This window comes from Pelophylax lessonae (assembly GCF_965119305.1).
Source record: "Pelophylax lessonae genome assembly, chromosome: 4".
NCBI classification, from domain to species: Eukaryota; Metazoa; Chordata; class Amphibia; order Anura; family Ranidae; genus Pelophylax; species Pelophylax lessonae.
In genome coordinates, this window is record NC_138771.1 from 196,193,251 (window position 1) to 196,218,544 (window position 25,294).

A 25,294-nucleotide genomic window follows, 5' to 3' on the forward strand; every position below is an offset into this window, starting at 1 on the left:
CCCCCCCCCCTCAATTTCGGGGTAAACAAGGTGCGTTTGTTCACCCTAGGCCTCTCGTCTTCCCATATACATTTCAATACCTTCTGCTGGAAACTTCTTAAATCTGTCATGTTAACCATTATTAAAATTGACACTGGTGCCACTAATGCAGCACACAGGGGTTAATTAACTGCCACTGGTTGGTCATTAATGCATCAGTGACCAGTGGAAATACATTAACCTCCTCATGCTGCATATTACAAATATCATTGGTAAATAACCTCCCCTCAGCCCAGGGCCGGATTAAGAGCATCATGGGTCCGGTGCTGAGGATTTTGGTGGGCCTTTTAACGGAAATAAATAAAATAAAAACGCAAACATTTTTTGTTAAAACAAATTAAATATTTTAATTACAATTTAGCGCCGGTTCACACTACCGCGACGCTACTTTAGGTGGCGACCTCCGTCTATGGCGGTCGCCTCCTGGTCGCCCCAAAGAAGCTCCGGACCCTTTTTCTAGGTCGGAGCGACTTGTGTCGCTCCTATTAGAACGGGTCCGTAGCTTCCCTATGGGAGGCGACCTGTGGCGACCTGTGAGGCGACCAGGTCGCCTCACAGGTCGCCCTAGTGTGAACCGGCACTAAAGCTGGTAGAGAAGAAAGAGGAGTTGCATGTCATGTAAATTATAAGGGCAGGTAAATCAAGGAAAGCAAAATGCATGTCATGTAAAGGTTCAGGAAGATGCGTGTCATGTAGCGGGTAAAGATGCATGTTGTGTAATGGATCAGGAGGATGCATGGCAATTAAAGGGTAAGAGTTGGTGGAGAAGGGGAAGGGGGGTGCATGTTATATAAAGAGTAGGAAAGTAGAGTGTGTTTTTGCACAATCTATGGCAGCTAGCCAGATGGTCTACCATGGATGACCGCGTCAATGGCATATGTTTATGATGTACATAATATTCATGTTTAAGGGTTGCAATTTTTGTCATTTTTTGTATGCTTTTCTATATATTTTAGTAACCAATAAATACATTTTTACCTATCCATGTCTGTCTGTAAAGTCCATGAGGGGTTTTGGTGCAGCACCTGCACAGAATTTTTGGTTCTTCTTCAATTTTAATGGACAAGACAGACCTTTTTCTTCATTAACACTTCCAGTTTGCCCCCCATTATACAATATTAATGAACAGATTCAGTAAAAACAATCCACTTACAAAGAAGATGACACTCTTAGGCTGCATTCACATGTCAGCTTATAATCGCGGGCAGAACCGCCGCGGTTCCGCCCGCGATTCGGAGATTTATTGCAAATCGCGGGACGCCTAGCGTTGCCCGTTGATTTGCAATAGCCCCCCAAACGCCGAGCGATGTTGCCGCGATTTACGCCCGCCGAATCGCGGCAACATCGCGCAAACAAAATCGCGGGAAGCAATACGCTCCAAAGAAGCTCTTGTACTTTTTTGGAGCGTATTGCGTCCCGCGATTTTGTTTTCGCGATGTTGCCGCGATTCGGCGGGCGTAAATCGCGGCAACATCGCTCGGCGTTTGGGGGGCTATTGCAAATCAACGGGCAACGCTAGGCGTCCCGCGATTTGCAATAAATCTCCGAATCGCGGGCGGAACCGCGGCGGTTCTGCCCGCGATTATAAGCTGACATGTGAATGCAGCATTAAGGAAAGGCTCCCATAGTGCATTATCAAATGGCAACTTTTTAATTTAAAATCAATGTTACATTGCACTCACATGTAAAAGATCAAATAACAGCAAAACGAACAGAGCATACAGCAGCAGCTGTGGGAGCCTACCCTTTATGTTATTCCATGATTATATACATTGAGTCTTTCCCTGAGATGTGATCGTTTGCCCCTGGAGTGAATTGCACATGTTCTTGCCTGGATATTTTCCCTATGCTGTTTTGGAGGATTTCAACTTGACAGCCATTCATTCATTTAGAGCGTTTAGCCACCTATCATTTAGTGGCAAGGGTAATCCGGTAAGGAGCCATTTTTAACACACTTGTCTGGTGGATTCATCTCTACTACTCCTGGGCACACCTGATCCCTCCTTTTTTATCTGGAGTTTTTCTCTTTCTGGGCATCTATTCAAGCTATCACCATTTTTTGTGAACTTTGTGTGTTCATATATGGACTTTTTTAATGCTTGCTTACCACATTGATTTGTTAGATGTTTGGTTTATAATAGGGTACTGCTGGCTGGTACTGCTGGTGGGTATTGCTGGTGGGTACTGCTGGGTGGTACTGCTGGTGGGAAATGCTGGCTGATACTGCGGTGGGTACTGCTGGATGGTACTGCTGTGGGTACTGCTGGCTGATACTGCTGGCTGGAACTGCTGGTGGGAAATGCTGGCTGGTACTGCTGTGTGTACTGCTTCAATGGTACTTCTGTGGGTACTGCTGGCTGGTACTGCTGGCTGGTACTGCTGTGGGTATTGCTGGCTGGTACTGCTGTGGGTATTGCTGGCTGGTCCTGCTGTGTGTACTGCTGTGGGTATTGCTGGCTGGTACTGCTGTGGGTACTGCTGGATGGTACTGCTGTGGGTACTGCTGGCTGATACTGCTGGCTGGAACTGCTGGTGGGAAATGCTGGCTGGTACTGCTGTGGGTACTGCTTCGATGGTACTGCTGTGGGTACTGCTGGCTGGTACTGCTGTGGGTACTGCTGTGGGTATTGCTGGCTGGTACTGCTGTGGGTATTGCTGGCTGGTCCTGCTGTGTGTACTGCTGTGGGTATTGCTGGCTGGTACTGCTGTGGGTATTGCTGGCTAGTACTGCTGTGGGTATTGCTGGCTGATACTGCTGTGGGTATTGCTGTCTGGTACTGCTGTAGGTATTGTTGTCTGGTACTGCTGTGGGTATTGCTGTTTGGTACTGCTGTGGGTATTGCTGGCTGGCTGGTACTGCTGTGGGTAGTACTCATGAAGCATGGTGCAGAGCTGATGCTTCCTCTCTCGGTCAGTCCTGACAGGCTTAGTCACAGGCAGAGTGATATCAAATGCACTCTGCCTGTGACTCAGACTGTCAGGATGTAGATGTATAAATCTATAGATCTATAGTTCTCTAGAGGAAGCATTGGCTCCGTTCTGACAGCTCAGCCGTGAGCCGCGATATCGAGGGGCCGAATAAAGCCCACGGGCCAAATATGGCCCCAGGGCTAAACGTTCCCCAAGAATGGAGCACAGACAGCGGATGGTGTGTAAAGTCTCACACACACACACACAGTGTACTCTGCTTGCACTTCATCTGTGCCCCCCTCCCTTCCTCCAGTAAATGGTACCGCCAAGGGCATCTGCTCCTTTCGCCCACCCTTTGTACCGACCCCGATTGGCACAGTGACTTAGTGGTTAGCGCTTTGCAGCACTGGGTTCCTTGGTTTGAATTCTATTGAGAACACTATTTGCATTGAGTTTGCATGTTCTCCCTGTGCTTGTGTGGGTTTTCTTCTGGGTACTGCAGTGCCCTCCCACACTCCAAAGACATGCTGGTAGGTAAATTGGCCATAGTATATGTATGCATGTGAAACATGGGCCTTTGATTGTAAGCTCCTGAGGGCAGGGACTCATGTGAATGTACAATCTATGTAAAGTGCTGTGTGGGTTATTTGTGCTATAAAAATAAATATTACATTAATTGTAATAAATAGCATACAATACATTAATAATAAATAACAATGATTAAATAACCAGAATTGCATGATTATATGTGCCATATACTTAAAGTGGTTATTAATCTCTGAGATGAAATATGAATAAAGCATATCCCTCTATAGTGTGTACTTGTCTCAGTCCAGAGCACTAATTATCATTTCTGTCCACAGCCCCATTCCTCTGTTATAAGTTACTTCTGACAAGTTTTCCAAGAGAAAAATGGTGACAGGGGAGGAAGCTCCAGCAGATTGGCAGCCTTAGCTCTGTTCCAGTGTGCTGTGTGAAGAGGGTGTGTCCCTTCCCTCCAATCAGCTCTCAGAGCTCTCCTCAGTGATGTAACTTTAGCTCTCTGCCTACTGCTTTTCAGAGCTGAGAGATCCTTTGTAAATTTTGCACTTTGAAAGGATTTAGGGGAAAGACAGCTGTGGACAAACAAAAAAAATAAATAAAAACCTTGTGAGTTGCTATGTACACAATAATATCACTAAGTTGTGAATTGCCCACACTCTCATATATATGTGCTATAAATTTTATAACCAACTAGAGCTACGCTCCACAATTTGAAACCTAATACCGTACCATATATTGAACAATTTAATACATGAAAATAGTCCCAAAGTCACATCAGTGACTTTATCCCCCTGATTAAGCCAGGTGACCCTGTGGCGTAACGCGTAGGGGAGGGGCTGGATGTCACGATGCTCTGCACACGAGTTAGTGTGGTAACTACACCCCAGGAAAGCTGACCGCTGTGTGATATACTGTACATGCTGTCATAGTTTGGTGGGATTCAGCACCTGTTAAATGTGAGTGTAAGTCTGGAGGTTTTTAGAAGCATCGCATTTTTTTAAACGCAGGGATCTCCAAACTATGGCCCTGCAGCTTTTGCGGAACTACACGTCCCATGAGGCATAGTTAAATTCTGACATTCACAGACATGACTAGGCATGATGGGAATTGTAGTTCCTGAATAACTGGAGGGCCATAGTTTGGAGATCCTTTTTTAAAGCATAAAACACTATGCATGGTGGCTTCTCTTTCTCTATGTGCGGCTGAGGTATCGAGAGGAGTAATGCTTATACATGAAAATACAAAAAAGTAGTGCAAAAAAAAAAAAAAATGAGTGATGCAGTGTTACACTAATACAATAAATAAAACACACAAATTGTTTTATAAAAGTAAGAACAATTTATTTTCACATGTTAAAATCAACATTTCATGTCTAAAACCATCATAAAGTATCCATCCTTTTATGGTACAGATGCAGTGACTTCGGTTCTACAATGGCTTTTCAGGAGACATACTGCATACATAATCCCTGGATATTACCCAAAAATAAAAATGATAAAATCAAAATGGTGGACCATACATCAAAAAAGTGTTTCAAGGAGATATCAGTGAAACCACAAGGCAGTATACAGGACCCACTTGCCGACCGCTGCAAGTACATATACTGCGGCGATCAGCCCCTCACAGGCAAAGTGACGTATCGGTACGCCTCTAGCCTGTGAGGCTCTGGGGAGCGAGCGCGTGCCGCCGAAGGCGTGCTCACGCTCGGTCACGGACCCCCCCACTCGTGATCGTCCGTTACACCGGGAGAAAGGCAGGCGGCTAATGTAAACAAGCCGCCTGTCATTATCACTGTTCTTACACCTCAAGCCACAGCCAATCACAGTTAGAATCACGCCCCTAGGGACACACTTAACCCCTCCCTCTCAAAAAAGTTAAACCCTTCACTATGAAGGGTCTAACTCAACTGCACAGGGGGCCGGACCAAATGACTTTGAGGGCCGCAGGTTCCCCATCCCTGATTTATGTGATGGTCCACTGGATCTGGTAAGAGGCCTCATCTATATGGTGTCACTTGGTGGTGAAAGTACTGAAAATTGGGAGTGTGGGGACACCCATATGGGAAATGGAATGTGGATTCAGTTCTTGAACTTTATTTTATACACAAATTTTTAGAACCGGTTTTGTTCTTATAAACTAATTTAATTTTGTCACTTTGTATTTTTTTTTTTTTGTTTTTCACTTCTTTATTGTATTGGTGAATCACTGCATCATTCGTTTTTTTGGTTTAGCGCTACTTTTTTGTATTTTTATTTTTTTGCTGTTTGTGTCACTATTTCTTAACCACTTGCCGACCGCCGCAAGTACATACAGTATACTGCGGCGATCAGCCCCTCACAGGCAAAGTGACATATCGGTACGCCTCTAGCCTGTGAGGCTCTGGGGAGCGAGCGCGCGCTGCCGGAGGCGCGCTCACGCTCGGTCACGGACCCCCCGCGCGTGTGCCCGGTGGACCCGATGTCCGCCGGGCACTCGCGATCGTCCGTTACACCGGGAGAAAGGCAGGCGGCTAATGTAAACAAGCCGCCTGTCATTCTCCCCTGTGTAGGAATAGTGATCATACGATTCTACTATGTAGGACCGTTGATCACTGTTCTTACACCTCAAGCCACAGCCAATCACAGTTAGAATCACGCCCCTAGGGACACACTTAACCCCTCCCTCTCAAAAAAGTTAAACCCTTCACTGTCAGTGTCATTTTACAGTAACAGTGCATATGTATAGCACTGATTACTGTAGTAATGTCACTGGTAACCCCAAAAGTGTCAAAAATGTCAGTCAAGGGTCCGATCTGTCCACCGCAATGTCGCAGTCCCACAAAACAAATCGCGAATCGCCGCCATTACGCGTTAAATAAAAAAAAAAATAAAAAAAATCTTTCCCTTAGTTAGTAAACGCAATAACTTTTGTGCAAACCAATCAAAATATGCTTTTTGCGATTTTTTTAACCAAAGATATGTAGCAGAAAACAAATTGGCCTAAAATGTTAAAACATTTTGATTTTTACATTTTTTTGGGGGAATTTCATATAAAAAAATGTGAAAAATATTGTTATTTTTGCAAAATTGACGCTCTTTTTTTGTTTATAGCGCATGATCAAAAAATCCCAATTAAAAAAATAAATTAAAAATCTAATTTTTTCATCATTTTAGGCCAATTCTGCTACATGTTTTTGGTAAAAAAAAAATCCCAATAAGCGTATTTTGATTGGTTTGCGCAAAAGTTATAGCGTCTACAAACTAGGGGAAAGATTTATGTCATTGTTATTTATTTATGTTTTTACTAGTAATGGCGGCGATCTGCGATTTTTGGCAGGACTGTGACAATGCGGCGGACAGATCGGACCCCTAACTGACATTTTTTACACTTTTGGGGGTACCAGTGGCATTACTAAAGTAATCAGAGCTAAAAATATGCACTGTTACTGTAATAATGACACTGGCAGGGAAGGGGTTAATCCAGGGGCGATCAAAGGGTTAAATGTATGCCTAGGGGAGTGTTTTCTAACTGTGGGGGGGGGGGTCTTATTGAATCAACACAGAGATCTGTGATCCTAAATAAGAGGAACACAGGAGCTGTGTATTGATTCCTGAGAGAACAACAGTCTGCTGTGTTTACAACAGCAGACCGCCGTTCTCTCTACATGGGGAGCAGTTGCGGGTGCCCGGCGGCAATGCCAGTCAGCAGCCCCGTGAATCAGCTTCCCTGATGGCGAATGGGGGCACACTCGCGCCCCCGGGATCGCTCCCACGAACCACCGTACAGATACGGCGATTTGTGGGAACCTGTACTGCCTGCAGCCGTATATCGATGGTGGCTGGTCGGTAGGGGTTAAAGTGGAACTTTAGTCAGAAAATGAAGTCCTGCTAGATGACTTCAGGCTGGCCTCTTTTGCAGGTATAGCTATGTAAAACATTAAAAATAAGTGTCTATACTTGTAGCATCCTCCTAGGTAGGTGCTAGGTAAAACATATATGTGACCCTGTTCTGCTTACCAGGAGGGTCTGATCTGTTAGTTAGCCTGTCACATGTTTCCAGGTGTGTTCTGTTGAGTCTGGGGATTCTCCCCACTGTATCCAATGAGGGACCTTGTTGGACAGTGGAGGAAACCTAGCCAATAGCACACCAGGGGTGACTATCCCAGTGGGTGGGCATTGTTGCAATGCATCCTGGGATTGGGAATAAATCTGGAGGGAGCATGTGACAATGTGTCTTTGGGCGGGAAGCCAGGTCCCAGAAGGAGGGTGAGGGCTGTCTCTCCTCCTGTTGCTGAGGAAGGTGGTCCAGGCAGTCGGCCTAGGGACCAGGGGTTGAGCTGTGCTGCAGAAGGATCCAGTGTGTGTGCTGACCAGTGGAGCTGCTGGGCAGGATACTTCTGGAAAAAACAGTATGGTGAGTACTCAAGCATCTGCCCAGGGGTCTGCCTAAGAGAGGGGACCACTCCAGAGGGCTCAAGGGGATCCAAAAGTCAGCTAACCCAGAGTGTTACAGTAAGGGCTCTTTCACACGGAGCGGACCGTATTGCGATCCGCTCCGGCACTTTTTTTTTTTTTACGGACACGGATGACACTTGTGTCATCTGCTCCGTATGTCCGCATATCATCCCATCCATTTGCGGATGATATACGGACATAATGTATGTCTATGGGCATTGCGGATGTCAGCGGATGACACCGCTGACATCCGATTTTTGCATCCGTTCCGTTTTTTAAACGGAACAAAAATAGGGTTCTGTTCCAAAAAACGGAACAGAACTGAAAGGACGCAAATCGAATGTCAGCGGATGGTCATCCGCTGACATCTGCAATCCCATAGACATTCATTATGTCCGTATATCACACGCAAATGGATGGGGTGATTTACGGACATACGGAACGTCCGTGTGAAAGAGGCCTAAAGGGGGTGCCAAGTTGTGAAGCCCTGAAGAATAGAGGGTAAAGGGGGTGCCAGGAAGGGCCCTGAAGTTGTTTAGCAGTGCAGTCTACTATTAAAGTCAGCTACCTCAGGAAGAGAGTATCTTAGGAAGCTAAAAGGACTTTTTCACAGTCAAAGGTGAAATACAGTAAGCGGACTAGCAGTGACTAGCTCAAACAGCGTTAACCAGCGTCAGTCAGCATTTTTTGTGCCTAGGTCAGTTATTGGAGTATCCCACTCATCCCTTCTCCTATCCCAGTTCCTAATAAAACATAAAAACCAAAGAAACTGGACTGGTCCTTGTCTGAGGTAAAAACACTTGGAAACATGTCAGAATGTTCTACTGTTGCTAATGGTAACCCAGGGGAACCCACACACAGCAGCTCCCATGGGAGTAGTGCTACATACTGTTCACGGTTTTTTTCTCAGAGAATAGGTGCTGGAACTCACCTTCCTCATCCACAACAACACCCCAACTCTGCCCACAACCCCTAACTCCGCCCACAGCCCACACCCCCATCCACAACTTCATCAGAGGTGAAAATTACACGGTTGCCAAATAGTGGGTGTGATCGAGCCTTAGAATTGCGTATCGCAGAAGGCGCAAGATTCAGAAGAGTGAAGCACACAGAGTACAGGACTCAGGAGTATGTATTGTGGAGTGCTGAGGAGTGCATATCATACAGGGTGCAGCAGTCATAAACATGTACAGTACACAACATTAACCACTTTACTACCAGTCACGTAACCTCTACGTGATCAGACTTTGCGGGGTTATACCGGGATGATGCCTCTAGCTAGAGGCATCATCCCGGTACCGTTGTTTGAAGCCGACGGTCGGCTTTCCGTCGGTAACGATCGATGCGGCTCGGGAGCCGCTCGATCGTTACCCGGGGGGGCGGGAGGGGACGTCCCCCCCCTCCCGCCGCCTTCCGCGGCTTTGCTCGGGGCTACCGTCCCACCGGGAGCCCCGAGCACCCAGCCGGCACGTCCACCGGCTGGATGGAGTCCCGATGAATGCCGGAAACGGCATCGATCGGGTCTCCGATGACGTAACCCGGAGGCGGCGTCCATGACGTCACGTCCGGGTTACTGTGCTGCAAAAGGCGGCAGATTTGAAAAACGGCTGTATGCAAAAATGCCGTTTTCGGCGTTTTGCATACAGGGAAGTGTAGTGGAGGGGTCTAGGGTCTTTTAGACCCTCGATCCCTCCATAAAGAGTACCTGTCACGACATATTGCTGTCACCAGGGATGTTTACATTGCTTGTGACAGCAATAAAAGTGATCAGATTTTTTTTTTTTTAAAAACCTGTAATAAAGTTTAAAAAAAAAGAAAAAATAAATAGGAAAAAAAAAAAAAAAAAAAATTTAGCCGTCCCCGTCACCGTTAGCTCGCGCACAAAAAAAAACGTATACGCAAGTCGAGCCGCAAATGAAATCGCTGTTCAAACCACACATGTGAGGTATCGCCGCGATCGCCAGAGCGTGGGCAATAATTTAAAAAAAAGAGCTACACTCTAACTCTAAACTGGTAACCGTTAAATAAATTTAAAGCGTCGCAGATTGAGATCTCTATTGACCGTAGTTTGTCGCCATCCCACGGGGGGGCGCAATTTTAAACTGTAACATGTTTGGTATCTATTTACTCGGCGTGACATCATCTTTCACAATATACAAAAAAAATGGGCTAACTTTACTGTTTAGTATTTTTTAAATGCAGTGAAATGTGATTTTTCAAATTTTTTCCAAAAAAATGGCGTTTTAAAGACCGCTGCGCAAATACCGCGTGACAAAAATTTTTGCAATGACCGACATTTTATTCTCCAGAGTCTTTGCTAAAAAAATATATATAATGTTTGGGGGTTCTAAGTAGTTTTCTAGGAAAAAATACTGGTTTTAACTTGTGAACAAAAAGTGTCCGAAATAGGGCTGGGGCTAAAGTGGTTAAAAGGTACAGTATGTACCATACAGCACAGCATCAAGACTATGATCAGTAGCATGTAATGTACACTGTACATACATAATCTGAGGTGTATGAGACACACTCCTAACCGCTACCCCTGTATACTGTGCTATGCATTATATAATCATGCATAGTTGCCAACATTCGAAAAAAAATTCCAGGGACACTTTGCAGCACAGCTATCAATTACTTACCACACCCACTTCACTGAAGCTCCACCCACTCTGCATAATTAATCTCCGCCTACTTATCATCAGATTATAGGGTCTAATCAATAAAGAGAGAATTACAGGAAATTGAAAAGGGAATTTCAAACTTAAGGCCAAAGTAGCAGAGTTGGAATAATTCTCCCATTCAGCTGCCTAAAGTTTAAAATTCTCATCACAATTCCCTGCAATTCTAAAGTGTCAAATGTGCTTAGGTGTGACCATACAAAAAATGCAATGTAAATATAAATAAAGTGCAAAGTGTAAATAAGTAAGATAAAATATAGTTATACTATCTGGTATAATTATGTTTTAATGGCGCCAGGAGGTGCCACTAGGTAACTGTGCATGCGCCCACCCGGCCGAGCTTGTACGAGCTTTCCTGAGCCCGGCAGGCGTCGGAACGGTGCATGCACCGTTACGATGTCAGCCCGTAACCATTTTTTTTTACGGGCATTTACAGGCAGCCCGATTAACGGGGCGCTTGCCAGGACAATGTATATTACCCGGGACAGGCTCCTATTTGCCAGGACTGTCCCTGCAAAAACAGGACAGTTGGCAAGTATGAATCATGTTGACCCCCGTTCTCTTTATACTAGGCTGTAATTTATAAACTTCTGACCACTGCAATTGGTCAATTCTTCTGTACCTGACATACTCCTGGCTGCTGAACACTGTATACTGTGATGTATTTAGCATGTTTCTGACTGCTGTAACCCCCACATAGTGGTTGTATTATGCAACATACAGCCCTGTGTACAGAGTGCAGTGGTCAGGAATATGTAACAAACAGCCCAGCACACAGAGTACAGTGTAATGTGCAGTCTAACATACAAAGTGCAGGCCTCAGGAGTATGGAACGTAAAAGCCATTGTACAGAGTGCAGAATTCGGGAGTTTTGTTCAGGGGCCATTAAAGCGGAGTTCCGGCCACAACATTTTTTTTCAATAAAAATACCCCCGGGGACAGTCAGGGCTAGTACATTCTACAATGGATAGCCTCTGTACTATCCCGGGTCGCACTTACCTTTTAGAAGAAATACTTACCTTGAAAATTTCTTCTCCAGCGTTGCCATCTCTGATGTGGGCAGCTGAAGCCAGCGCATCCTATTCTGCGTCTTCTTCCGTGTCCTCTTCTCCCAGAATGCCCTGCACCGTCACTTCCGGTGCGGGTGCGTCATCCCTCCACAGCTTCTGGGCATGCCCAAAAACTGTTTATCAGGGAATGAGGCGCCACACCGGAAGTGACGAGCAGGGCCGGTGCAGGCGCATTGATTCCCGGGAGCGATGACGTTCAGCTCCCAGGAATCAATGCAAAGAGGAAGTGACGGCGCGGGCCGCGGCCACAGAGGGAGGAAGTGGAAGAAAGGTGAGTATATTTTTCTTCAATAACAAGGTAAGTAAACAAAAAAAAAATCGTAATTATCTATTTCTTTTGCAGGTGACCAAAAGCAAGCGGATGGCCCAAAATCGATTATGTTGATTTTGTGGCCGGAACTCCACTTTAATATGTAACATGTGACTGTAAGACAGCCCCTCCACCCCCCCCCCCCACACACACAAAAAGCTCACTCAGCTGTCCACAAATCCTCCCCTCCCCCCAGCTCTCTCACCTGTTCACAAATCCTCCCCCCCCCCGGCTCTCTCACCTGTTCACAAATCCCCCCTGATGCAGATTGGATGTGGATTTTCCCTGCATGCAATTCGCATGACCACAGAGTATGACTAGCTCTCAATGGAGCCGGTTCGCACATCTCCCCGGTGGCCGCAGGTCCGTACTGGAAAAGGGACCTGTGCGTCTTTGGCTCCATTTCAGGTGCAAATTCAGGCAAAAAATGTGGACCTGATTCACATCTGAAACAGTGAGCAGACACACACCGGAGCCCCTGCTGTGAGCCATGGCCGCAACTAGTGTAAACGTTTTACACTAGTTGGGGCCGTGGGTTTGGTGTGTGTCTGTCCACTGTTTCAGGTGCGAATCTGGTCTGAATTTTTTGCCTGAATTCACATCTGAAATGGAAATTGTCAGGGCAGGGCAGGTGTCTGGGTGCCTGTGCTACTATGCCACTGTTCTGGCAATGGGCTTTGCGATTCACGGGACGCTATGTAGTTAAAATAAATCCTGTACAGTTGGGTGGTATGCCCCACCCTGTACACACTGCCTCCTTCTCTGCACATTATCCTCTTCTCCTATGCACAGCCCCCTCCCTGTACACATTACCCCCCTCCCTGTACATACAGCCCCCTCCCTGTACACATTACACCCCATGCACCTGCCCAGGATCGGCCCTGGAGTCCGGAGAGGGTAGGGTTGCCAAAGGTTCCGGAAGAAGAAAAGCCCTGGTACTGTTTAAAATCCAGTAACACACTGTCTCATCCTACTCTGTACATGCTCGGTTTCTCTCCATTTTAGGCATTTTTAGGCACTGCTGAGTTTATAGAGGCCGATCTGCTGACAGCCTTAAAGCAGAATTAAACCCTCCTATTCTTTACAGTCAAGGACACAGCTTCTGCAACTGCCATGGTGCTGCACATGTGATCAGTTAGGACACCAGCCATTTGATGGTTTGACAGTTTGGTTGAGGACGGAAGCAAGTGTGACAGTTAGCAATCCTGCCATTCCAAAAATGTATCTGTTTTTTGAAACTGTTAAATGGATGGGTTCAGTTCTGCTTTATGATTTACTGCTGTTCAGGGGCTCTGGGCTTCAGCAAAATGGCAGCCTCCAGCAAGAAGAAACAGGAGCAATGCTGAAGGCAATTTACAGCACACACTAATTTTGGAAGCATAATTATTAATGTGAAATGTATGTTCCTTGCTAAACAACATTCTTTTTTGGTATCAAGTTGTTATGGGCGAAGTTCCACTTTAGGTATCCTTGGCACAGACTGGTGGATTACACATAAGAAGTGATTTAAGGGGAAAATAATAACAGCACTGCTGACTGTGATTTTATTAGGGCAAGGCCGATATATCTGGGGCCGATATGCACTTTCCCCGATATCGGTATCGGCCCCAGAACTGGCCGATATTTTTGTGATATCATTCTGCCTTCTTAGGCCGCCTCCCTCGCCTTGGACAGCCTCGTCTGGAGTCAGGACTAGTCTCGCGGGAGTGTATCACAGCCATACACCCACCCACAGGAGCCCGGTGCCAGCCAGCTACCCACATCCACAGGCCCTGTACCAGCCAGCCACAGGCACTGTACCAGCCAGCCACCCACAGGCCCTGTACCAGCCAGCCACCCACAGCCCCTGTGCCAGTGACCCACCCACCACAGGGTGTCAGCCATCCATCCATCACAAGGTGCCAGCCAGCCAGCCACCCACCACAGGGTGCCAGCCATCCACCACAGGGTGCCAGCCAGCCACCTACCACAGGGTGCCAGACAGCCATCCACCACAGGGAGCCAGCCAGCCACCTACCACTGGGTGCCAGACAGCCATCCACCACAGGGTGCCAGCCATCCACCACAGGGTGCCAGCCAGCCACCTACCACAGGGTGCCAGACAGCCATCCGCCACAGGGAGCCAGCCAGCCAGCCACCCATCACAGGGTGCCAGCCAGCCACCCACCCACCACAGGGTGCCAGACAGCCAAACAGGGTGCCAGCAAGCCAGCCATTATGCATTAAACAAAAATTTAACATGTTCAGTACCAGATTTGTGTCAAAAATTGTCTTTATTTTTCAAAACATTAAATGTACAAAATATCGGCCCATATCAGCCGATACCGATACGTTGTGACCAAAATATCGGTATTGGCCCTGAAAAAAACATATCGGTCTATCTCTAATTTTAATGTATTATTATTTGATTACACACTGATGTGACTTTGGGACTATTTTCATGTATAATATTGTTCAATATATTGCACAGTATAAGGTTTCAAATTGTGAAGCGCAGCACTAGTTGGTTATTAACCACTTAAGCCCCGGAAGATTTTACCCCCATTCCGACCAGGGGGTATTTTGCGATTCGGCACTGCGTGAATTTAACGCACAATTGCGCGGTCGTGCGACGCTGTACCTAAACGAATTTGATGTCCTTTTTTTCCCACAAACAGAGCTTTCTTTTGGTGGTATTTGATCACCTGTGCGATTTTTTGATCACGCGCTATAAACAAAAAAAGAGCGTCAATTTTGCAAAAATAGCAATATTTTTCACATTTTTTTATATGAAATTCCCCCAAAAAAAATGTAAAAATCAAAATTTTTAAAAATTTTCGGCCAATTTATTTTATGCTACCTATGTTTGGTAAAAAAAATCGCAAAAAGCGTATTTTGATTGGTTTGCGCAAAAGTTATCGCGTTTACTAACAAAGGGAAAGATTTTTGTCATTTTTGTTGTTTTTTTTTTTAACGCGTAATGGCGGCGATCTGCGATTTTTTTTGCGGTACTGCGACATTGCGGCGGACAGATCGGACCCTTGACTGACATTTTTGACACTTTTGGGGTTACCAGTGACATTTCTACAGTAATCAGTGCTATACATATGCACTGTTACTGTAAAAATACACTGGTAGTGAAGGGGTTAACTTTATTTGGAAGGGAGGGGCTGTGTGTGTCCCTAGGGGCGTGGTTTCTACTGTGATTGGCTGTGGCTCTAGCTGTAAGGACACTGATCAACGGATCTACATACCAGATCCGTTTTATCAGTGTCTTTGCAGCGAGGAGAATGACAGGCAGTTTGTTTACACAAGCTGCCTGACATTCTCCCTCTCCCCCGCCGATCGCCGAGTGACCGGCGGACATCGGGTCCGCTGGTCACACGCGCGGGGGGGTCCGTGACCACGCGGGAGCGGGAGCGCGCCCCGGGGGGCGCGTGCTCGCTCCCTAGACCCTCACAAGCAAACAACGTAGCCCTACGTTAGTTTGCCTGTGAGGGGCTGACCGCCGACGTAGATAGTCGTGCGGCGGTCGGCAAGTGGTTAACCACTTAAGCCCCGGAGGATTTGGCTGCTAAACGACCAGAGGGTATTTTGCGATTCGGCACTGCGTGACTTTAACGGACAATTGCGCGGTCGTGCGACGCTGTACCTAAACGAATTTGGCGTCCTTTTTTTCCCACAAACAGAGCTTTCTTTTGGCGGTATTTGATCACCTGTGCGATTTTTTGATCACGCGCTATAAACAAAAAAAGAGCGTAAATTTTGCAAAAATAGCAATATTTTTCCCTTTTTTTTATATGAAATTCCCCCAAAAAAAAATGTAAAAATCAAAATTTTTTAATATTTTCGGCCAATTTGTTTTATGCTACCTATGTTTGGTAAAAAAAATCGCAAAAAGCGTATTTTGATTGGTTTGCGCAAAAGTTATTGCGTTTACTAACAAAGGGAAAGATTTTTGTCATTTTTGTTGTTTTTTTTTTTTAACGCGTAATGGCGGCGATCTGCGATTTTTTTTGCGGTACTGCGACATTGCGGCGGAAAGATCAGACCCTTGACTGACATTTTTGACACTTTTGGGGTTACCAGTGACATTTCTACAGTAATCAGTGCTATATATATGCACTGTTACTGTAAAAATACACTGGTAGTGAAGGGGTTAACTTTATTTGAGAGGGAGGGGCTGTGTGTGTCCCTAGGGGCGTGATTCTAACTGTGATTGGCTGTGGCTTCAACTGTATGCAGAGTGATCAATGGATCTACATAGTAGATCCATGTGATCAGCTCTCATACAGAGAGGAGAATGACAGGCAGCTTGTTTACACAAGCTGCCTGACTTTCTCCCTCTCCCCCGCCGATCGCAGAGTGGCCGGCGGCGATCGGGTCCGCCGGTCACACGCGCGGGGGGGTCCGTGACCACGCGGGAGCGGGAGCGCGCCTCCGGCGGCGCGCGCTCGCTCCCTAAACCCTCACAGGCGAGCGACGTAGACCTACGTCACTTTGCCTGTGAGAGGCTGACCGCCGCCGTAGATAGTCGTGCGGCGGTCGGCAAGTGGTTAAATGCAGATACACCGGTACAACTCATGTAGGAGGATTTGTATCACTTGAGGCCAGTCACATCACTGGGTACCTGTGAGGGGTTACAACCACTTTATTGATCAAATTGATCTAGTTACTTTCTTCTGATCTGATTTTCTGTGCAGACTGACCAGAATAATTCAGATGAAGTCAATTGATTTTGCATAAAGTTGAAGGATGACACAGCGTGTGTCTTTTTAGTAACTCATTATTGGGTTATAGGGGGGCAAGATTTATAGGGGGGTAAGGATTTTACATTTTAATTGGGATAGGTGGGGTTAATATGCATATTATTCGGCACAGTGGTCTAGTAGTTAGCACTTTTGACTAGCAGCAAAAGGGTCATTGGTTCAAATCCTAACCATGACACTACCTGCCTGGAGTTTGTATGTTCTCCCTGTGCCTGCAGGGGTTTCCTCCCACATTACAAACACATGCTGGTAGGGTAATTGTATCCTGTCTAAATTGTCCCTACTATGTGTATAAGTTAGATTGTAAGCTTCTTGAGGGTAGGGGCTGATGTGATGTATAATATATATATATCTATATTAATAAAAGCCCCGTGTCTCTGCGTCCGTCCCTGTGTCCGTGGAAATGCGCTACTGCGCATGTGCCACAGGACAGCCGTTGAGACGCAGAGAGACTCCGGGCGGCCGGCCAGCAGGCTGGCGCTGGGGGTGGCGTTCCGATCTGTGGAGACTGCCACCCCCCCCGGAGTGCGGATACTGCGGCCGGCCCGCGGCCTGCACGGGGCACCCAGGATGACGGACACCCTACGGAGTTCCACCCTCTGCGGAGGAGGAGCCGGGAGGACTGAGGAGACGGCTTCCGGGGACTGAACTGATGAGAAGCTGCCGTGACCATGAGGTAAGTGCACGGGGGGGGGGGGGAACGCTGGCATCTCTGCATTGATTGGGGGAATCGCTGTGGGCACTCTGCAATTGGGGGCATCGCTGTGGGCACTCTGCGATTGGGGGCATCGCTGTGGGCACTCTGCGATTGGGGGCATCGCTGTAGGCACTCTGCGATTGGGGGCATCCATGTGGGCACTCTGCATTGACGTCCCCCCCCCAATTGCTCAGTCTAAAGGTTTGCGCTCAGAAAATTTTTTACTTGCTCAGCACAGTAAAAAATTAGAGGGAACATTGGCAGAATAGGTAGGGAATTTTGATAACATCGTAAGGGCTGAGGCACAAGTCCTATTGCGCATGAGCGGGTGCATGCGAACCAACGGATCGGGCAGCGCCATCTCTTATAACAAACATCCATCCCATCTCCATGGCACACACTGCGCCGATCGGACAATCCTATTCCCTACCCACACGCCCACTGTCTCATTGTCGGGTCGGCGCAATGTGGGGCATGGGGATCGGATTGTCGGGTCGGCGCAGTGTCAGGTCAGCGCAGTGTGTGCAATGGAGATTGGATGGATGTTTGTTATAAGAGATCCCGCTGCCCGACCCGTTGGTGCGCATGCGCTGGTGCATGCACACTAGGACTTTTGTCTGACCCCTTACGATGCTATCATAATTCCCTACCTATTCTGCGCATTCCCAATAGGACGTGTGACGCAGGTACAAGCTGCTGCATGACGAATCCACAACTGATCTAAAAAAATGACGTAGATAGGGAAATCCGATGGGGTAGGGAAATCTGATAGAACACCGGGCGAAACTGTTGAAGCGGCGGGTGTGGGGTAGGGAAATCTGATAGAACACCGGGCGAAACTGTTGAAGCGGCGGGTGTGCGTGGGCACGCGGCGGATGTGCGCTCGCACGGACTTACTGCTAAGCGCCAGCGGGTGTTACAAGTGGCGGCGGGCGAGCGATGTCACGCGAGAGGCGCTCGGTCAGCTCTGCGCGTGTCCCCGATGTTGCCAGGGCAACAGGGACGCTATGTGCTGAGCTGGCTACGTCATGCGGCTCTCGCGTTGTTAGAAAAAAAGAACGAGATAAGTGAGAGCCGCTCAGTCAGCTCTGCGCATGTCCTCGACGTTGCTAGGGCAACAGGGACGCAGAGCTAACAGAGGCTCTCGCTTAACTGGAACAAGTCTGTTTTTACAAATGTTTGACCACATATGTTCTAGCGCCCGTTAATTTAACGGGCTTAATGTCTAGTATAATATATATATATATATATATATATATATATATATATATATATATATATATATATATATATATAATTTACTGTGTAAATTGACAGATCTATACAAGTCCCTGAAATAAATAAAAAAATAAATGATGTACACTGAGATGAGAGTGCTGCACACATACAAGCTGTCATTGTGACCCCGCCCCCTTTTATGTAAGTAGATATAAAGTGGAAGGAGACCAGTATGGACTGGTTTTGTTCATCATTGGTTGTCATCTCCCTCCTGTATTGGGGTTACAGAGTGTGTTCTCCCGATCTGAGTAGAGGCGATCCTCTGTGATGGAGTTCCCCCATCCATTATCCATAGACTTGGTATAGATGAGTCCATCTCAGCCCCCGCACTGTACACACAGCAACCCGGCTAGGGGGGTGTGCTGGCCGGTATCGATAATGAGAGGGGCGGGCCGATGTGTAATGACGTCAGACTGTCTTCTCCAGTAGTGTACGATGCCGGTTGGGGGGAAGAGGAGGAGATCAGGCGGGGGGTAGGAGTTCGTGTTTCATCAGTGACCCCCCCACACTGGAAGCATGGCTGCAGAATAGCAGGTGTCACCAGAGGAGATGGACAGCACCGGAGAAGACCAGTACCGGCCCCAGGTAAGAGCATTGTCCTACCATTGTCAGTGTTCAGATCACAGTCATTATACAGATCTCCCCCCCTGATATGGACAGCCTGGTCTCCTGGAGATCTATGGTGAAAACACTGAGACTGCACGCTGATTGGTGTGTGTGTTGTCACTGCATACAATGAGGGCAATTTATCAAAAGTGGACCAGCTATGCATGGCAACCAGTCAGCTTCCAGCTTTTATTTTCAAAGCCCAGCTGAACACATAGAAGACAGAAACTGATTGGATGACACCCACAGCTGCTGCAAATGTTTACATTTTTATGCAGCCAATGCCACATTTGGTTTAATGGTTGGATGATGAAATGTATCTATGAATTAATAAATTACATAAATCTACATATTTGTTTATGGGCACATTAAACCTTCATGCACCTGGCCATACAGCGTACAGAACCTTCACAATTACTCTCCAGGAACCCACAGACTCTGCGTGAAACCAACCATTGAGGTTGATTAGAAGATGCCACTGTACAAGGTTGTACACTAGCCAGGGTTGCATAAAACACACACACACTCACACTCTAAATACAATTTGAGGCTTGAAGTGAGCAACAGTAAAGAACCCCCTTCACCAGCATCTTCACTTTCATTAGCATCTTTACTAGGATCAGCACCTTCACCAGCATTGTTACCAGGATCGTCGCCTTCACCAGCATTGTTACCAGGCTCGTCCCCTTCACCAACACCTTTACCATGGATCTTCACCTTCACCAGCATCTTTACCAGGATCTTCACCTTCACCAGCATCTTTACCAGGATCTTCACCTTCACCAGCATTGTTACCAGGCTCGTCCCCTTCACCAGCATTGTTACCAGGCTCTTCTCCTTCACCAACATCTTTACTAGGATCGTCCCCTTCACCAGCATTGTTACCAGGCTCTTCTCCTTCACCAACATCTTTACTAGGATCGTCCCCTTCACCAGCATTGTTACCAGGCTCTTCTCCTTCACCAACATCTTTACTAGGATCGTCGCCTTCACCAGCATCTTTACCAGGATCTTCACCTTCACCAGCATTGTTACCAGGCTCGTCACCTTCACCAGCATTGTTACCAGGCTCTTCTCCTTCACCAACATCTTTACTAGGATCGTCCCCTTCACCAACATCTTTACCAGGATCGTCCCCTTCAACAACATCTTTACCAGGATCGTCCCCTTCACCAACATCTTTACTAGGATCGTCGCCTTCACCAGCATCTTTACCAGGATCTTCACCTTCACCAGCATCGTTACCAGGCTCGTCACCTTCACCAGCATTTTTACCAGGCTCTTCTCCTTCACCAACATCTTTACTAGGATCGTCCCCTTCACCAACATCTTTACCAGGATCGTCCCCTTCACCAGCATCGTTACCAGGCTCTTCACCTTCACCAGGATTTTTACCAGGCTCTTCTTCACCAACATCTTTACTAGGATCGTCCCCTTCACCAACATCTTTACCAGGATCGTCCCCTTCACCAACATCTTTACTAGGATCGTCCCCTTTACCAACATCTTTACTAGGATCGTCCCCTTCCCCAGCCGTCGTTACCAGGATCGTCCCCTTCCCCAGCCGTCGTTACCAGGATCGTCCCCTTCACCAGCCGTCGTTACCAGGATCGTCCCCTTCACCAGCCGTCGTTACCAGGATCGTCCCCTTCACCAGCCGTCGTTACCAGGATCGTCCCCTTCACCAGCCGGATTGTCCCCTTCACCAGCCATCGTTACCAGGATCGTCACCTTCACCAGCATCTTTGGTAGGATCTTCACTAGTGATGGGCCGAACACCCCCCTGTTTGGTTCACACCAGAACATCTCGAACAGGGAAAAAGTTCTAGTGAACTCTGTTAAAGTCTATGGGACACGTACATGAAAAATCAAAAGTCCTAATTTTAAAGTCTTATATGCAAGTTATTGCCATACAAAGTGTATGGGGACCCGGGTACTACACCGGGGGACATGTATCAATGCAAACTTTTTTTTTTTTTTAATAACAATCATTTTTACAGGAGCAGTGGTTTTAATGATGCTTAAAGTGAAACAATAAAAATGAAAAATTTCTTTAAATATCGTGCCTGGGGGGTCCCCTTAATGTGCCTGTAAAGTGGTGCATTTGTGTGATGTATGGAGTCTGCTGCAGCAATACGACATTTCTAAAGGGAAAATTTTTTATTTAAACTTGCTCACGGCTGTAATGTATTGTCGGCTCCTGGCAATACAGAAAAAAAAACGGCGACCCTTATCCGAGCATGCAGCCTGGCAGGCCAGGAAGGGGGGGGGGGAAACAAGTGAGCACCCCCCCTTTTTGAACCATACCAGGCCGTTTGCCATCAACATAGAGAGGGTTCTTTGGGGTGCCCCCCAAACCACCTTGTCTTCATGTTGATGGAGACAAGGGCCTCTTCCCGACAACTCTGGGCTGTGGTTGTGGGGGTCTGCGGGTGGGGGCTTATCGAATCTGGAAGCCCTCTTTAATAAGAGGGCCCCCAGATTCTGCCCCCCCATGTGAATGGGTGCCGGGCACATCATACCCCTACCCATTCATCAAAAAGTGTAAAAAAGTAAGAAACACAGAACACTATTTTTGACAAGTCAAAAAGAGAAAAAAAAAAATAGTGTCCCTCTCTGTAAATCCATCATCAATCATGACACTTGCCGACCCGAAAAATAGAAAAAAAATCAAAAACGCTTCACCTCTTCCGAGGCTACCCACCGTATGCCCGCTCTTCAGCTTTGACAGCTCTTTTATAGGCAAGGGGTGGGGCCACCTGGTTATGTCACCCAGTGGCGCCGCCCATTCTGACGATACCCATTCACATGGGGGGGGCGGGATCTGGGGGCCCCCTTCCAGATTCCGATAAGCCCCCCCACCCGCAGACCCCCACAACCACAGCCCAGGGTTGTCAGGAAGATGCCATTGTCCCCATCAACATGAAGACAAGGTGGTTTGGGGGGCACCCCAAAGAACCCTCACTATGTTGAGGGCAAGCGGCCTGGTATGGTTCAAGAGGGGGGGTGCTCACTCGTTCCCCCCCCCCCCTTCCTGGCCTGCCAGGCTGCATGCTCGGATAAGGGTCTAGTATGGATTTTGGTGCTTTGGGGGGCACCCTCCCCATGTTGAGGGCAAGCGGCCCAGTATGGTTCAGAAGGGTCTGATATGGACTTTGGGGGAGTTCCCATACCTTTTTTTAATTTTGGTATAGATCTTGGGGGGGGAGGGGAGAATATTGGTAAGCTTGGCATGGCACTGCTCATGAACTATAAGTGGCAGGGACACAAAACATGAGGAGCACCGAGAGGGGATCCAGGACTACAGCATATCTATATATTTTAAAAGTGGGGTATGCCTGTACACTACACTGACTGCACTAAACTAACTCAACACACTATCCACTAACTACCTGCCTAATTTCTATTCTCACACACTATACGCGACTGCCGTTTTAAGCAGCAGCCTTATATAGTGTGGGGTGTGGACTTAGCCCCTGAGCCATGATTGGCTAAAGGCCCCCTGCCTTTGGCCAATCATGGCTCTGACAGGATATTGTGCTGTGATTGGCCATAGCATACAGGTCAGGTGCATGCTTTGGCCAATAATCAGGAATCAATGCACTGCAACAACGCAGTGCATTATGGGGCGCCCATCGGTGGGCGAACCTCCCGCTGATCGCCCCAGCTGATTTTTCGAGTCAAACTTATGTTTGACTCCAACACAGAGCCCATCCCTAATCTTCACCTTCACCAGCATCATTACCAGTATCTTCACCTTCACTAGAATCTTTGCTAGGCTCAGCCCCTTCACCAGCATTTGACTAGAATCTTCACCTTCACCAGCATCTTTCAGGATCTTCGCCTTCACCAGCATCTTTTCCTGGATTTTCGCCTTCACCAGCATTTTTTCCTGGATTTTCACTTTCACCAGCATCTTTTCCAGGATCCTCACCTTCCCCAGGATTTCACCAGCATCTTCACCCATACCAGGATTTTCACCACCATAAATGTACTTGGGTACTCCAGCCCAGTGATCTTGACCAGGAAATATGGACATCTAGGAATTACTGTTACCCAAAGTTCTTGTCTGCCACCAGGGACACAAGTCCACTTCTGTAGACGTATATAGTGCCAGATGTACATGTTGAGAGATATTGCATGCAATGTTGGTTTTCTTTATCCTGAACTCTGTCGTGATTAGGCTTCAGATTCTTCATGCCTGTCTCTGACCCCGAACACTTGACTTTGCTCTCTATTCTTAATTTCTGTTTCCCTAGTAAAGTTCTTGGCTTGAACCTGACCCTGCCTCTGCTTTTCACCTCACCCCAGGACTTTAAATTTCTGCTGAACAGTAGTAAAATACATTTTTATGTTACAATGTTCTTACTAATGTGTCATTCATAGAGATACATTCTCCTTTCTAGCTGTAGTTTTCTCCATACCTTGCAGCCTGTCTGATATATCACCCAAGCAATGGGTATTCATACTCTATAATGGAACCATAGGCGTGCGTACAGGGTGTGCCGGGTGTGCCTGGGCACACCCTAATCACCTAGGGCACATTAACATTATTGCTCTGTTTGCCAGTGAGGAGATGGGAAAGATCTCCCTCAGACCTTCTCTGCCATAAGAGAAGTGCCACACACTTCTATTTCACTGTACCAGCAGGGAGAGTAATGTACTGGGGCCATATACATGTAGGCAAACGCATGCATGTGTATTTAACACCCCCTGACAACGTCATTGGCTGACGAAACGCGTAGGAGGAGCCTGCGGCACGCCACGCTGAGATACACGAGGGGACGCGGCGGCCATTTTCTTGGTTAGGAACCAGGTCCTGGGATCGCTCCCTTGAGATATATGCCTTAATATCTCCTCCTAAATGTGAGTTGCCATTTTTTAGTCTGTGATTCAATAAATGTGAGACTGTGCTTCACTATGGGAGTTGTCCCTTTTCTTTATTCATGCACTCATATCGAGCGGAGTTGATGCGATCATCCTAGTGAGCTGGGCTGTCACCTGTATGGTTCATCCGGTTTCCAATACAAGCGGTCAATGATCTCTGTGGTGGGGATCATTGTGTTATGGTAAGGGGCCATTTCTCTTCAATTGGTGGTGGTCTCTATGCACTGGATTTCAGGATGGTGAAAGTGTGACATGCAATACGGGGAGCACATCTTTCTTCCTCTGTGACGGACTTATCCTTTCCAACTATATGATTCTAATTTATTTGGACTGTTGAGTTCATTGGACTATCAATACGAGCGCTACACCATTTTCTGTATTTAAAGTCTGGGGTGCACACCCTAATGCAATAGGCTGCGCACAACTATGAATGGAACCAATGCTCCAAATGTTGATTACCCTGCAGAAGAAGAGAATTAAGCCCCGTACACACGCACCGATTGTCGGCCGAACGATCGGCCGTCTTTTGTCCAGTGTTGTGTTGGTTGAAATGTGCTCTAGACTGCACACGAATTTTGTCGGCCAACAACAACAAACTTCAGAAGTGATGTCATGTTCTGGTCTACTTTTCGTGTGTTTTTTCTTCTCTGAGCATGCCCAGTCTTGCTCATCTGACTTTTGTCGGCCGAAATCTGTACTGACTGACGAACAATCGGCCGTTCTGGTGACGGCCAACAAAAATTTTATAGCATGCACACCAGATTTTGTTCAGCTGAAAAGTCGCAGTCGGTTGTCGGAAGCATCATACTAACAAGCCAACAAACGGCCGATCGGACGTTGGCCGAACATTTACGGCCGACAATCGGTGCGTGTGTACGGGGCTTTACTGAGAAACATGCAAATATTTACACTTTCTGCCCATAGTAGTAAACAGGAACTTATGTACTAAAGTTTGCCCTAAAAGTATAACTAAAGGCAAAACATTTTTACGTTTTGGATAGAGTGGACAGGAAGTTAAGGGAAATCTCCCCAATAGGACACAGATGGTTAAGATGGTTAAAAAAAAAAACCTGACAATGGTTATACCCCTCTCTT

General features: G+C 47.0%; 1 protein-coding gene across 1 annotated transcript in view; it reads left to right on the forward strand.

Annotated features, from left to right (window-relative positions):
* Nucleotides 1-19,222: 19,222 nt before the first annotated feature.
* LOC309553329 (pendrin-like) overlaps nucleotides 19,223-25,294 on the forward strand; it is a 146,875-nt gene continuing 140,803 nt past the window's right edge. The window contains exon 1 of the mRNA XM_082254384.1: nucleotides 19,223-19,291. Within this exon, the coding sequence (XP_082110510.1) occupies nucleotides 19,256-19,291 (36 nt within the window). The 5' untranslated portion in view covers nucleotides 19,223-19,255. The remainder of the gene's footprint in view (nucleotides 19,292-25,294) is intronic.